Raw genomic sequence first — 12,753 nt, 5'->3', positions numbered from 1 at the left:
GTAAATCAAGCGAGGGAAAATTGAAATCAAAAGCCGTAAAATCAGCAGAGAAGGTTAAGGCTAAAAAGAAGGCAGCAGATAGTGGTGCATCAAAGAAAAAATCATTGAGTAAAGTCAAAAAGGCGGCAAGTGGTGAGAAAAAGGTAAAAAAATCTGTTGCCAGTAAGAAAACAGCTGAAAAGAAGAAAACTGAAAAGGCTAAGGCGAAAGATGCAAAAAAGGGTGGTGCATTAAAAGTGAAACCAACTAAAGCCAAATCTGCAACTGCTAAGCCAAAAGCAGCTAAAGCAAAAGCAACTGCTGCTAAATCCAAGAAGTCTGCATCGAATAAAAAGCCAGCCGCAAAAAAACCTACAGCAGCAGGTAAAAAGTAAATAATTTACGGTGTTTGTAAGTGAGTTACAAACGGAACCTCATGGTTAATTAATAATAAGCCCTTTTCAGGGCTACAAAATCTCTTAACAAAAAGATCAAAAGTGAATTTATTCCTTACAGTGTGTAGAAAACATTTAAAAATTAAAAACCAAGTAGTTCAACAAACCAATATCATATTTAATAGACTAATGAAACCATATGAACATAGCTCTGGTATTCTTCAATATTAAGGAATTTTAAAATTAATTTCAATGTGCATACATACATACATATGTATGTATGTAGAGATATTAATGAAGACATTTTCTCATTCTCTTTGTTAATTTATATTTTGTGGCCCTGAAAAGGGCCTTGTTTGGTCAATCATTTATATACCATTAGTTCAGTTGGAAAAATTATTTGGAACTGGTATATTTGGTAACAGCTTTGGTACCTTCACTGACGGCATGTTTGGCCAATTCACCGGGCAAGAGTAAACGTACAGCAGTTTGAATTTCGCGACTGGTGATGGTTGAACGTTTGTTATAGTGAGCTAAACGCGACGCTTCCGCAGCAATGCGCTCAAAGATGTCATTCACAAAACTATTCATAATGCTCATGGCCTTGGATGAAATACCGGTATCAGGATGTACTTGTTTCAACACTTTATAGATGTAGATAGCATAACTTTCCTTCCTCTTACGCTTCTTTTTCTTATCATTTTTAGTAATATTCTTTTGAGCCTTACCGGCTTTCTTTGCTGCTTTTCCACTAGTTTTTGGCGGCATTTTAATTTCTTCACAACTTTGATGATTTTATGATTTTATTTTCACTCACACTATTTGTCACTTATTATACCTACCATGTGTCGTGTGCAGGCTTAAGTGTATATTTTCCGACCAACTCTTCGGCGAGACAATACGAAGTAGTAGTACACGCACGATGATCAACAGCACAGTATAAGGGTTGGTGCTCAGCATAGCGAGAAAGTATATAAGCAGCGCACATTTTGTGTATCAGTGAATAGTGTGCTTATACATTGAGTATAATACAGTACAGTGCTTTTTAGTGTAGTGAAGTGAACAATCTATAAGAGTGAAAATGTCAGGTCGCGGTAAAGGTGGTAAAGTTAAGGGAAAGGCAAAGTCCCGTTCAAATCGTGCTGGTCTTCAATTTCCAGTTGGTCGTATTCATCGTTTGTTGCGCAAAGGCAATTATGCTGAGCGTGTTGGTGCCGGTGCTCCAGTTTATCTAGCTGCAGTTATGGAATATTTAGCAGCTGAAGTTCTTGAATTGGCTGGTAATGCTGCTCGTGATAACAAAAAGACAAGAATCATCCCACGTCATTTACAATTGGCCATCCGCAACGATGAAGAATTGAATAAATTGTTGTCCGGTGTAACTATTGCTCAAGGTGGTGTTTTGCCTAATATTCAAGCTGTACTTTTGCCAAAGAAGACCGAAAAGAAAGCATAAAGTGAAAAATATAGGCGAATTATAATTATAAATACCGACGCAAACAAACCGTCCTTTTCAGGACGACAAAATACATTTACAAAGAGATTTAAATAATTTCTCACTAAATGTGTTATTTTTTCATACATATTATCGAATGTGAATAGACGCATGTATATTTGCGCCAAAACTGCGGCATATAAACTGGTTATGTATACATATTCATTCATACATGTGTATACATGCCTACAGACTGTACTAAAAACCGCTCGTGTATAAATGATGTGGAGTAGATAAAAACATGTGTATGTATGTACTACGTACATTAACGAAAACACAAAAATATCATATATGTTTACGCATAAATATTCCAACAAAATGTTTGATCTTTTTCATTAAACAAATTGTGGTCCCAAAAAGGACCGTTTTTTTATAATAGTTTTCTTATTCATTTAATATTCTTAATAAAGAACGTGGCATCCCATTAGGTGTATTACATTTTTATACATATTACCGAATTGCGCCAAAATTGCTGCTTATAAACTGGTTATGTGTGCATATACCTACATAAACGTGTATACATGCATGCCGACTATACTTAAAAGCACACGAGTAGAAACGATATGGAGTAGATAAAGAACTGTATAGGTATGTACTACATACATTTACGAAAAAACAAAAATATCTACACATAAAGGCTATTCGTAAATTCATCACTGCGCTGCATAATATGATTATTCTGCACTGCCACTGCTAATCAGCACACATCTGTTGCATCAGCCATTTTTATGATTTGTGTTTTGCTACTATTTGCGCACAATATACTGCATTGTTGCATTTTCGACCACTTATGAGTTGCGGTGTTGCCAATTTTTGCATTTACGAACAGGCCCATATATATGCATAAATATTTCAATAAAATTTTTCATCTTTTTCGTTTAACAAATTGTGGTCCTGAAAAGGACCGTTTTTTCGTAAGTTTTCTTATTGATTTAAGCACGTTCACCACGAATACGTCTAGCCAATTGAATATCTTTTGGCATAATTGTAACACGCTTAGCATGGATGGCACACAAATTGGTATCTTCAAAAAGACCAACCAAGTATGCTTCACTTGCTTCTTGTAGAGCCATAACAGCAGAACTTTGGAAACGTAGATCAGTTTTGAAATCTTGCGCTATTTCACGAACCAAGCGCTGGAATGGCAATTTGCGTATCAATAATTCGGTACTCTTTTGATAGCGACGAATTTCACGCAACGCCACTGTACCTGGACGATAACGATGTGGCTTTTTAACTCCACCAGTTGCTGGTGCACTTTTGCGTGCAGCTTTTGTCGCCAATTGTTTACGTGGTGCCTTTCCACCAGTCGATTTTCGGGCTGTTTGCTTTGTACGAGCCATTTTTCGCTACTCACTTTATTATTTTCTCACACTTGAACACTATAGAACACTGTACACTGTACCTATAACAAATTGTATGACGTTCACATCTTAAGTAGCAATTTCAACTAATACGTTTCACAAGTCCATGTATTATGTAGGCATGTGTTGAAGCGAGATAGATGTATGGTGTACCTTTTGTCTTGGGTATTGCAGTTGTGAGATTTTGGTATAAATAGATGTGCTCTCGCTTCTGTTATTTCATTGGTGGTGAAGTGTTACAGTGTTAAAGTGTTAAATTCTTACTTGTGCAAATAGTAAATATCAAAAAATGACTGGTCGCGGCAAAGGTGGTAAAGGTTTGGGAAAAGGTGGAGCCAAACGCCATCGCAAAGTTTTACGTGATAACATCCAAGGTATCACTAAACCAGCTATTCGACGTTTAGCTCGTCGTGGTGGTGTAAAACGTATATCTGGTTTGATATATGAAGAAACTCGTGGTGTTTTAAAAGTATTTTTGGAGAATGTTATCCGTGATGCAGTTACCTATACTGAACATGCCAAAAGGAAAACAGTTACAGCTATGGATGTTGTGTACGCTTTAAAGAGACAAGGCCGTACTTTATACGGTTTCGGCGGTTAAATAATTTCTTGCGTACATATTTAAAAAACGGTCCTTTTCAGGACCACAATATTCTTTTAACAAAGATTCAAAATTTTGTACAATTAAAATTTTAAACAAACTCACAATTCTGTTGTGATTCTATATTTGATGTGCATGAGTACATATGTACATTCTCATTATACAATTAACACATTCGCGGACGTGAATGCTATAGCATTCAAATTTTAAAGCCAAGTTTTATTCATTTAATTTCATGTAACTTTAAGTTTTTGTAATTAATATACATTTTAAAGTAATGACCACTTGATTCATTAAGTACTTTCATATAACAGTTAAAATACGATATTCTGACTACAGTTATAATACATGTGTAATCAGATTTAGGATATTACAACTAGTTTCAAAAATAATTGCCTATCTATTTTTGCAGCTTCCTGAATTTTTAAGTGTCCGCGAACGTGTTAAATAGATTATGGCTGTATTTTAACACCCAGGCCTCTAGCCTGATATATTTAATTGTTAAATAATTTTTTTCGCTACATAAATACAACTTTTTAAAAATATATATGTAGTTAAAATTATATTTTCATATTTATATTTATTTCTTTAACTTTGGAATACAATCATACTCTTACTACCTTTGCCTTTTGCCTTCGCCAAGCATACAAGTTGTATACGTGTATGTAAGCACGTATGTATGTACATATGGGAATTTTGTACCTTGCTTTGACATATATTGCAAACTTTTTAAAGAAAAAGTTAAATTTTTTTATAAAGTAAAATAATATTTAATTAATTAAATAAAAAATTTTGTATGCACACATATATATATATATATATATATATACATATTTAAAAATGCGATTGATTAGTGAATATTTGCATTAATATAAAAAAATTAAATATTATATTAAAATAATTCACATTAGTGAAATTTATTTATTTCATTACCATCACTCATTTCAACCAAAATTAAAGTTTTCAATATTCATCAAAATATTGGATTATTTCATGCATCCAACTAACGCCACTGAGAATTGCTCTGGTGATACCATGGAGATATTTAATTTTATTTTTTCAAGCATATTATTTTAAGTAATATATAAAATAAACTGTTCAGATGATTGATAATTTGATATATTTTATATTTTCAATAGTAATAATTGATTTATATTAAGGAGTTTTAAGAAAATCGACTAAAACTAGCGAAAATGTAATATTTTGAGTACAAAGTTTCGACTAAAACACTCGTTACAAGAAAAATATTGACTTTATTCCAATTTAAGTATATTGATATGGAAGTGATACATGCATACTATCGTTATAGATATTCATTTGTTGAATTAGTAAATTCAGTGAATTTTAGTGAATTAAATAAATCTTAAAGTTTGTCATATAGCAGCACTAAATAGCACTGGAACGTGAAAATTTGATTATCATCTTTTCGCTCTGCTTCTCAAATTTTAAACAGAGTTAAACAACATATTGAATTCCAGAAATTATCTTTATTTACCAGTGCTCTATTGGTGTAGTGCGTACAGTGCATAAAGTGAGTGAAGTGTTTAAAGTGAGGTTTTAATCTACAATATATAAATAAAGATGTCTGATTCAGTTGCTGTTGTGAATGTAAGCTCCCCAGTAGCTACTGCTGCTACTATTGCTGAAAAAAAAGTTGTTGCCAAAAAGGTTAAGGCAGCTAAACCCAAAAAGCCGTCGGTTGCCCCTACCCATCCACCAACACAACAAATGGTCGACGCATCAATTAAGAATTTAAAGGAACGTGGCGGTTCATCACTTTTGGCGATTAAGAAATATATTAGTGCGACATACAAATGTGATGCCCAAAAATTGGCACCATTCATTAAACGCTATTTGAAATCGGCTGTTACAAGTGGCAAATTAATTCAAACCAAAGGAAAAGGTGCGTCCGGTTCATTCAAACTATCAGTTGCAGCTAGTAAATCAAGCGAGGGAAAATTGAAATCAAAAGCCGTAAAATCAGCAGAGAAGGTTAAGGCTAAAAAGAAGGCAGCAGATAGTGGTGCATCAAAGAAAAAATCATTGAGTAAAGTCAAAAAGGCGGCAAGTGGTGAGAAAAAGGTAAAAAAATCTGTTGCCAGTAAGAAAACAGCTGAAAAGAAGAAAACTGAAAAGGCTAAGGCGAAAGATGCAAAAAAGGGTGGTGCATTAAAAGTGAAACCAACTAAAGCCAAATCTGCAACTGCTAAGCCAAAAGCAGCTAAAGCAAAAGCAACTGCTGCTAAATCCAAGAAGTCTGCATCGAATAAAAAGCCAGCCGCAAAAAAACCTACAGCAGCAGGTAAAAAGTAAATAATTTACGGTGTTTGTAAGTGAGTTACAAACGGAACCTCATGGTTAATTAATAATAAGCCCTTTTCAGGGCTACAAAATCTCTTAACAAAAAGATCAAAAGTGAATTTATTCCTTACAGTGTGTAGAAAACATTTAAAAATTAAAAACCAAGTAGTTCAACAAACCAATATCATATTTAATAGACTAATGAAACCATATGAACATAGCTCTGGTATTCTTCAATATTAAGGAATTTTAAAATTAATTTCAATGTGCATACATACATACATATGTATGTATGTAGAGATATTAATGAAGACATTTTCTCATTCTCTTTGTTAATTTATATTTTGTGGCCCTGAAAAGGGCCTTGTTTGGTCAATCATTTATATACCATTAGTTCAGTTGGAAAAATTATTTGGAACTGGTATATTTGGTAACAGCTTTGGTACCTTCACTGACGGCATGTTTGGCCAATTCACCGGGCAAGAGTAAACGTACAGCAGTTTGAATTTCGCGACTGGTGATGGTTGAACGTTTGTTATAGTGAGCTAAACGCGACGCTTCCGCAGCAATGCGCTCAAAGATGTCATTCACAAAACTATTCATAATGCTCATGGCCTTGGATGAAATACCGGTATCAGGATGTACTTGTTTCAACACTTTATAGATGTAGATAGCATAACTTTCCTTCCTCTTACGCTTCTTTTTCTTATCATTTTTAGTAATATTCTTTTGAGCCTTACCGGCTTTCTTTGCTGCTTTTCCACTAGTTTTTGGCGGCATTTTAATTTCTTCACAACTTTGATGATTTTATGATTTTATTTTCACTCACACTATTTGTCACTTATTATACCTACCATGTGTCGTGTGCAGGCTTAAGTGTATATTTTCCGACCAACTCTTCGGCGAGACAATACGAAGTAGTAGTACACGCACGATGATCAACAGCACAGTATAAGGGTTGGTGCTCAGCATAGCGAGAAAGTATATAAGCAGCGCACATTTTGTGTATCAGTGAATAGTGTGCTTATACATTGAGTATAATACAGTACAGTGCTTTTTAGTGTAGTGAAGTGAACAATCTATAAGAGTGAAAATGTCAGGTCGCGGTAAAGGTGGTAAAGTTAAGGGAAAGGCAAAGTCCCGTTCAAATCGTGCTGGTCTTCAATTTCCAGTTGGTCGTATTCATCGTTTGTTGCGCAAAGGCAATTATGCTGAGCGTGTTGGTGCCGGTGCTCCAGTTTATCTAGCTGCAGTTATGGAATATTTAGCAGCTGAAGTTCTTGAATTGGCTGGTAATGCTGCTCGTGATAACAAAAAGACAAGAATCATCCCACGTCATTTACAATTGGCCATCCGCAACGATGAAGAATTGAATAAATTGTTGTCCGGTGTAACTATTGCTCAAGGTGGTGTTTTGCCTAATATTCAAGCTGTACTTTTGCCAAAGAAGACCGAAAAGAAAGCATAAAGTGAAAAATATAGGCGAATTATAATTATAAATACCGACGCAAACAAACCGTCCTTTTCAGGACGACAAAATACATTTACAAAGAGATTTAAATAATTTCTCACTAAATGTGTTATTTTTTCATACATATTATCGAATGTGAATAGACGCATGTATATTTGCGCCAAAACTGCGGCATATAAACTGGTTATGTATACATATTCATTCATACATGTGTATACATGCCTACAGACTGTACTAAAAACCGCTCGTGTATAAATGATGTGGAGTAGATAAAAACATGTGTATGTATGTACTACGTACATTAACGAAAACACAAAAATATCATATATGTTTACGCATAAATATTCCAACAAAATGTTTGATCTTTTTCATTAAACAAATTGTGGTCCCAAAAAGGACCGTTTTTTTATAATAGTTTTCTTATTCATTTAATATTCTTAATAAAGAACGTGGCATCCCATTAGGTGTATTACATTTTTATACATATTACCGAATTGCGCCAAAATTGCTGCTTATAAACTGGTTATGTGTGCATATACCTACATAAACGTGTATACATGCATGCCGACTATACTTAAAAGCACACGAGTAGATAAAGAACTGTATAGGTATGTACTACATACATTTACGAAAAAACAAAAATATCTACACATAAAGGCTATTCGTAAATTCATCACTGCGCTGCATAATATGATTATTCTGCACTGCCACTGCTAATCAGCACACATCTGTTGCATCAGCCATTTTTATGATTTGTGTTTTGCTACTATTTGCGCACAATATACTGCATTGTTGCATTTTCGACCACTTATGAGTTGCGGTGTTGCCAATTTTTGCATTTACGAACAGGCCCATATATATGCATAAATATTTCAATAAAATTTTTCATCTTTTTCGTTTAACAAATTGTGGTCCTGAAAAGGACCGTTTTTTCGTAAGTTTTCTTATTGATTTAAGCACGTTCACCACGAATACGTCTAGCCAATTGAATATCTTTTGGCATAATTGTAACACGCTTAGCATGGATGGCACACAAATTGGTATCTTCAAAAAGACCAACCAAGTATGCTTCACTTGCTTCTTGTAGAGCCATAACAGCAGAACTTTGGAAACGTAGATCAGTTTTGAAATCTTGCGCTATTTCACGAACCAAGCGCTGGAATGGCAATTTGCGTATCAATAATTCGGTACTCTTTTGATAGCGACGAATTTCACGCAACGCCACTGTACCTGGACGATAACGATGTGGCTTTTTAACTCCACCAGTTGCTGGTGCACTTTTGCGTGCAGCTTTTGTCGCCAATTGTTTACGTGGTGCCTTTCCACCAGTCGATTTTCGGGCTGTTTGCTTTGTACGAGCCATTTTTCACTACTCACTTTATTATTTTCTCACACTTGAACACTATAGAACACTGTACACTGTACCTATAACAAATTGTATGACGTTCACATCTTAAGTAGCAATTTCAACTAATACGTTTCACAAGTCCATGTATTATGTAGGCATGTGTTGAAGCGAGATAGATGTATGGTGTACCTTTTGTCTTGGGTATTGCAGTTGTGAGATTTTGGTATAAATAGATGTGCTCTCGCTTCTGTTATTTCATTGGTGGTGAAGTGTTACAGTGTTAAAGTGTTAAATTCTTACTTGTGCAAATAGTAAATATCAAAAAATGACTGGTCGCGGCAAAGGTGGTAAAGGTTTGGGAAAAGGTGGAGCCAAACGCCATCGCAAAGTTTTACGTGATAACATCCAAGGTATCACTAAACCAGCTATTCGACGTTTAGCTCGTCGTGGTGGTGTAAAACGTATATCTGGTTTGATATATGAAGAAACTCGTGGTGTTTTAAAAGTATTTTTGGAGAATGTTATCCGTGATGCAGTTACCTATACTGAACATGCCAAAAGGAAAACAGTTACAGCTATGGATGTTGTGTACGCTTTAAAGAGACAAGGCCGTACTTTATACGGTTTCGGCGGTTAAATAATTTCTTGCGTACATATTTAAAAAACGGTCCTTTTCAGGACCACAATATTCTTTTAACAAAGATTCAAAATTTTGTACAATTAAAATTTTAAACAAACTCACAATTCTGTTGTGATTCTATATTTGATGTGCATGAGTACATATGTACATTCTCATTATACAATTAACACGTTCGCGGACGTGAATGCTATAGCATTCAAATTTTAAAGCCAAGTTTTATTCATTTAATTTCATGTAACTTTAAGTTTTTGTAATTAATATACATTTTAAAGTAATGACCACTTGATTCATTAAGTACTTTCATATAACAGTTAAAATACGATATTCTGACTACAGTTATAATACATGTGTAATCAGATTTAGGATATTACAACTAGTTTCAAAAATAATTGCCTATCTATTTTTGCAGCTTCCTGAATTTTTAAGTGTCCGCGAACGTGTTAAATAGATTATGGCTGTATTTTAACACCCAGGCCTCTAGCCTGATATATTTAATTGTTAAATAATTTTTTTCGCTACATAAATACAACTTTTTAAAAATATATATGTAGTTAAAATTATATTTTCATATTTATATTTATTTCTTTAACTTTGGAATACAATCATACTCTTACTACCTTTGCCTTTTGCCTTCGCCAAGCATACAAGTTGTATACGTGTATGTAAGCACGTATGTATGTACATATGGGAATTTTGTACCTTGCTTTGACATATATTGCAAACTTTTTAAAGAAAAAGTTAAATTTTTTTATAAAGTAAAATAATATTTAATTAATTAAATAAAAAATTTTGTATGCACACATATATATATATATATATATATATATACATATTTAAAAATGCGATTGATTAGTGAATATTTGCATTAATATAAAAAAATTAAATATTATATTAAAATAATTCACATTAGTGAAATTTATTTATTTCATTACCATCACTCATTTCAACCAAAATTAAAGTTTTCAATATTCATCAAAATATTGGATTATTTCATGCATCCAACTAACGCCACTGAGAATTGCTCTGGTGATACCATGGAGATATTTAATTTTATTTTTTCAAGCATATTATTTTAAGTAATATATAAAATAAACTGTTCAGATGATTGATAATTTGATATATTTTATATTTTCAATAGTAATAATTGATTTATATTAAGGAGTTTTAAGAAAATCGACTAAAACTAGCGAAAATGTAATATTTTGAGTACAAAGTTTCGACTAAAACACTCGTTACAAGAAAAATATTGACTTTATTCCAATTTAAGTATATTGATATGGAAGTGATACATGCATACTATCGTTATAGATATTCATTTGTTGAATTAGTAAATTCAGTGAATTTTAGTGAATTAAATAAATCTTAAAGTTTGTCATATAGCAGCACTAAATAGCACTGGAACGTGAAAATTTGATTATCATCTTTTCGCTCTGCTTCTCAAATTTTAAACAGAGTTAAACAACATATTGAATTCCAGAAATTATCTTTATTTACCAGTGCTCTATTGGTGTAGTGCGTACAGTGCATAAAGTGAGTGAAGTGTTTAAAGTGAGGTTTTAATCTACAATATATAAATAAAGATGTCTGATTCAGTTGCTGTTGTGAATGTAAGCTCCCCAGTAGCTACTGCTGCTACTATTGCTGAAAAAAAAGTTGTTGCCAAAAAGGTTAAGGCAGCTAAACCCAAAAAGCCGTCGGTTGCCCCTACCCATCCACCAACACAACAAATGGTCGACGCATCAATTAAGAATTTAAAGGAACGTGGCGGTTCATCACTTTTGGCGATTAAGAAATATATTAGTGCGACATACAAATGTGATGCCCAAAAATTGGCACCATTCATTAAACGCTATTTGAAATCGGCTGTTACAAGTGGCAAATTAATTCAAACCAAAGGAAAAGGTGCGTCCGGTTCATTCAAACTATCAGTTGCAGCTAGTAAATCAAGCGAGGGAAAATTGAAATCAAAAGCCGTAAAATCAGCAGAGAAGGTTAAGGCTAAAAAGAAGGCAGCAGATAGTGGTGCATCAAAGAAAAAATCATTGAGTAAAGTCAAAAAGGCAGCAAGTGGTGAGAAAAAGGTAAAAAAATCTGTTGCCAGTAAGAAAACAGCTGAAAAGAAGAAAACTGAAAAGGCTAAGGCGAAAGATGCAAAAAAGGGTGGTGCATTAAAAGTGAAACCAACTAAAGCCAAATCTGCAACTGCTAAGCCAAAAGCAGCTAAAGCAAAAGCAACTGCTGCTAAATCCAAGAAGTCTGCATCGAATAAAAAGCCAGCCGCAAAAAAACCTACAGCAGCAGGTAAAAAGTAAATAATTTACGGTGTTTGTAAGTGAGTTACAAACGGAACCTCATGGTTAATTAATAATAAGCCCTTTTCAGGGCTACAAAATCTCTTAACAAAAAGATCAAAAGTGAATTTATTCCTTACAGTGTGTAGAAAACATTTAAAAATTAAAAACCAAGTAGTTCAACAAACCAATATCATATTTAATAGACTAATGAAACCATATGAACATAGCTCTGGTATTCTTCAATATTAAGGAATTTTAAAATTAATTTCAATGTGCATACATACATACATATGTATGTATGTAGAGATATTAATGAAGACATTTTCTCATTCTCTTTGTTAATTTATATTTTGTGGCCCTGAAAAGGGCCTTGTTTGGTCAATCATTTATATACCATTAGTTCAGTTGGAAAAATTATTTGGAACTGGTATATTTGGTAACAGCTTTGGTACCTTCACTGACGGCATGTTTGGCCAATTCACCGGGCAAGAGTAAACGTACAGCAGTTTGAATTTCGCGACTGGTGATGGTTGAACGTTTGTTATAGTGAGCTAAACGCGACGCTTCCGCAGCAATGCGCTCAAAGATGTCATTCACAAAACTATTCATAATGCTCATGGCCTTGGATGAAATACCGGTATCAGGATGTACTTGTTTCAACACTTTATAGATGTAGATAGCATAACTTTCCTTCCTCTTACGCTTCTTTTTCTTATCATTTTTAGTAATATTCTTTTGAGCCTTACCGGCTTTCTTTGCTGCTTTTCCACTAGTTTTTGGCGGCATTTTAATTTCTTCACAACTTTGATGATTTTATGATTTTATTTTCACTCACACTATTTGTCACTTATTATACCTACCATGT

At 33.7% G+C, this 12,753-nt stretch overlaps 3 protein-coding genes and 1 pseudogene across 3 annotated transcripts; 1 reads left to right on the top strand and 3 right to left on the bottom strand.

Annotated features, from left to right (window-relative positions):
• Positions 1 to 770: 770 nt before the first annotated feature.
• LOC128864343 (histone H2B) lies at positions 771 to 1,142 on the bottom strand. Its single transcript, XM_054103957.1, has one exon. It carries the CDS (start codon positions 1,140 to 1,142, stop codon positions 771 to 773), a length of 372 nt encoding a protein of 123 aa, XP_053959932.1.
• Positions 1,143 to 3,464: 2,322 nt separating this feature from the next.
• LOC128864635 (uncharacterized) lies at positions 3,465 to 9,617 on the top strand (annotated as a pseudogene).
• Positions 6,544 to 6,915, bottom strand: LOC128863156 (histone H2B). Its single transcript, XM_054102131.1, has one exon. It carries the CDS (start codon positions 6,913 to 6,915, stop codon positions 6,544 to 6,546), a length of 372 nt encoding a protein of 123 aa, XP_053958106.1.
• Positions 9,618 to 12,302: 2,685 nt separating the features above from the next.
• On the bottom strand, positions 12,303 to 12,674 carry LOC128864360 (histone H2B). The gene has a single exon (XM_054103983.1). The coding sequence runs from the start codon at positions 12,672 to 12,674 to the stop codon at positions 12,303 to 12,305; it is 372 nt and encodes a 123-aa protein (XP_053959958.1).
• Between the last annotated feature and the right edge of the window lie 79 nt (positions 12,675 to 12,753).

Source organism: Anastrepha ludens, chromosome 5 (assembly GCF_028408465.1).
Source record: "Anastrepha ludens isolate Willacy chromosome 5, idAnaLude1.1, whole genome shotgun sequence".
NCBI lineage: Eukaryota > Metazoa > Arthropoda > Insecta > Diptera > Tephritidae > Anastrepha > Anastrepha ludens.
The sequence above is the reverse complement of the archived record's forward strand: the minus strand, read 5'-3'. Positions and strand labels throughout refer to the sequence as shown.

Excerpts from the sequence above, each read along its gene's own strand:
- LOC128863156 (XM_054102131.1), bottom strand. The coding sequence starts at position 6,915 with ATGCCGCCAAAAACTAGTGGAAAAGCAGCAAAGAAAGCCGGTAAGGCT.
- LOC128864360 (XM_054103983.1), bottom strand. The coding sequence starts at position 12,674 with ATGCCGCCAAAAACTAGTGGAAAAGCAGCAAAGAAAGCCGGTAAGGCT.
- LOC128864343 (XM_054103957.1), bottom strand. The coding sequence starts at position 1,142 with ATGCCGCCAAAAACTAGTGGAAAAGCAGCAAAGAAAGCCGGTAAGGCT.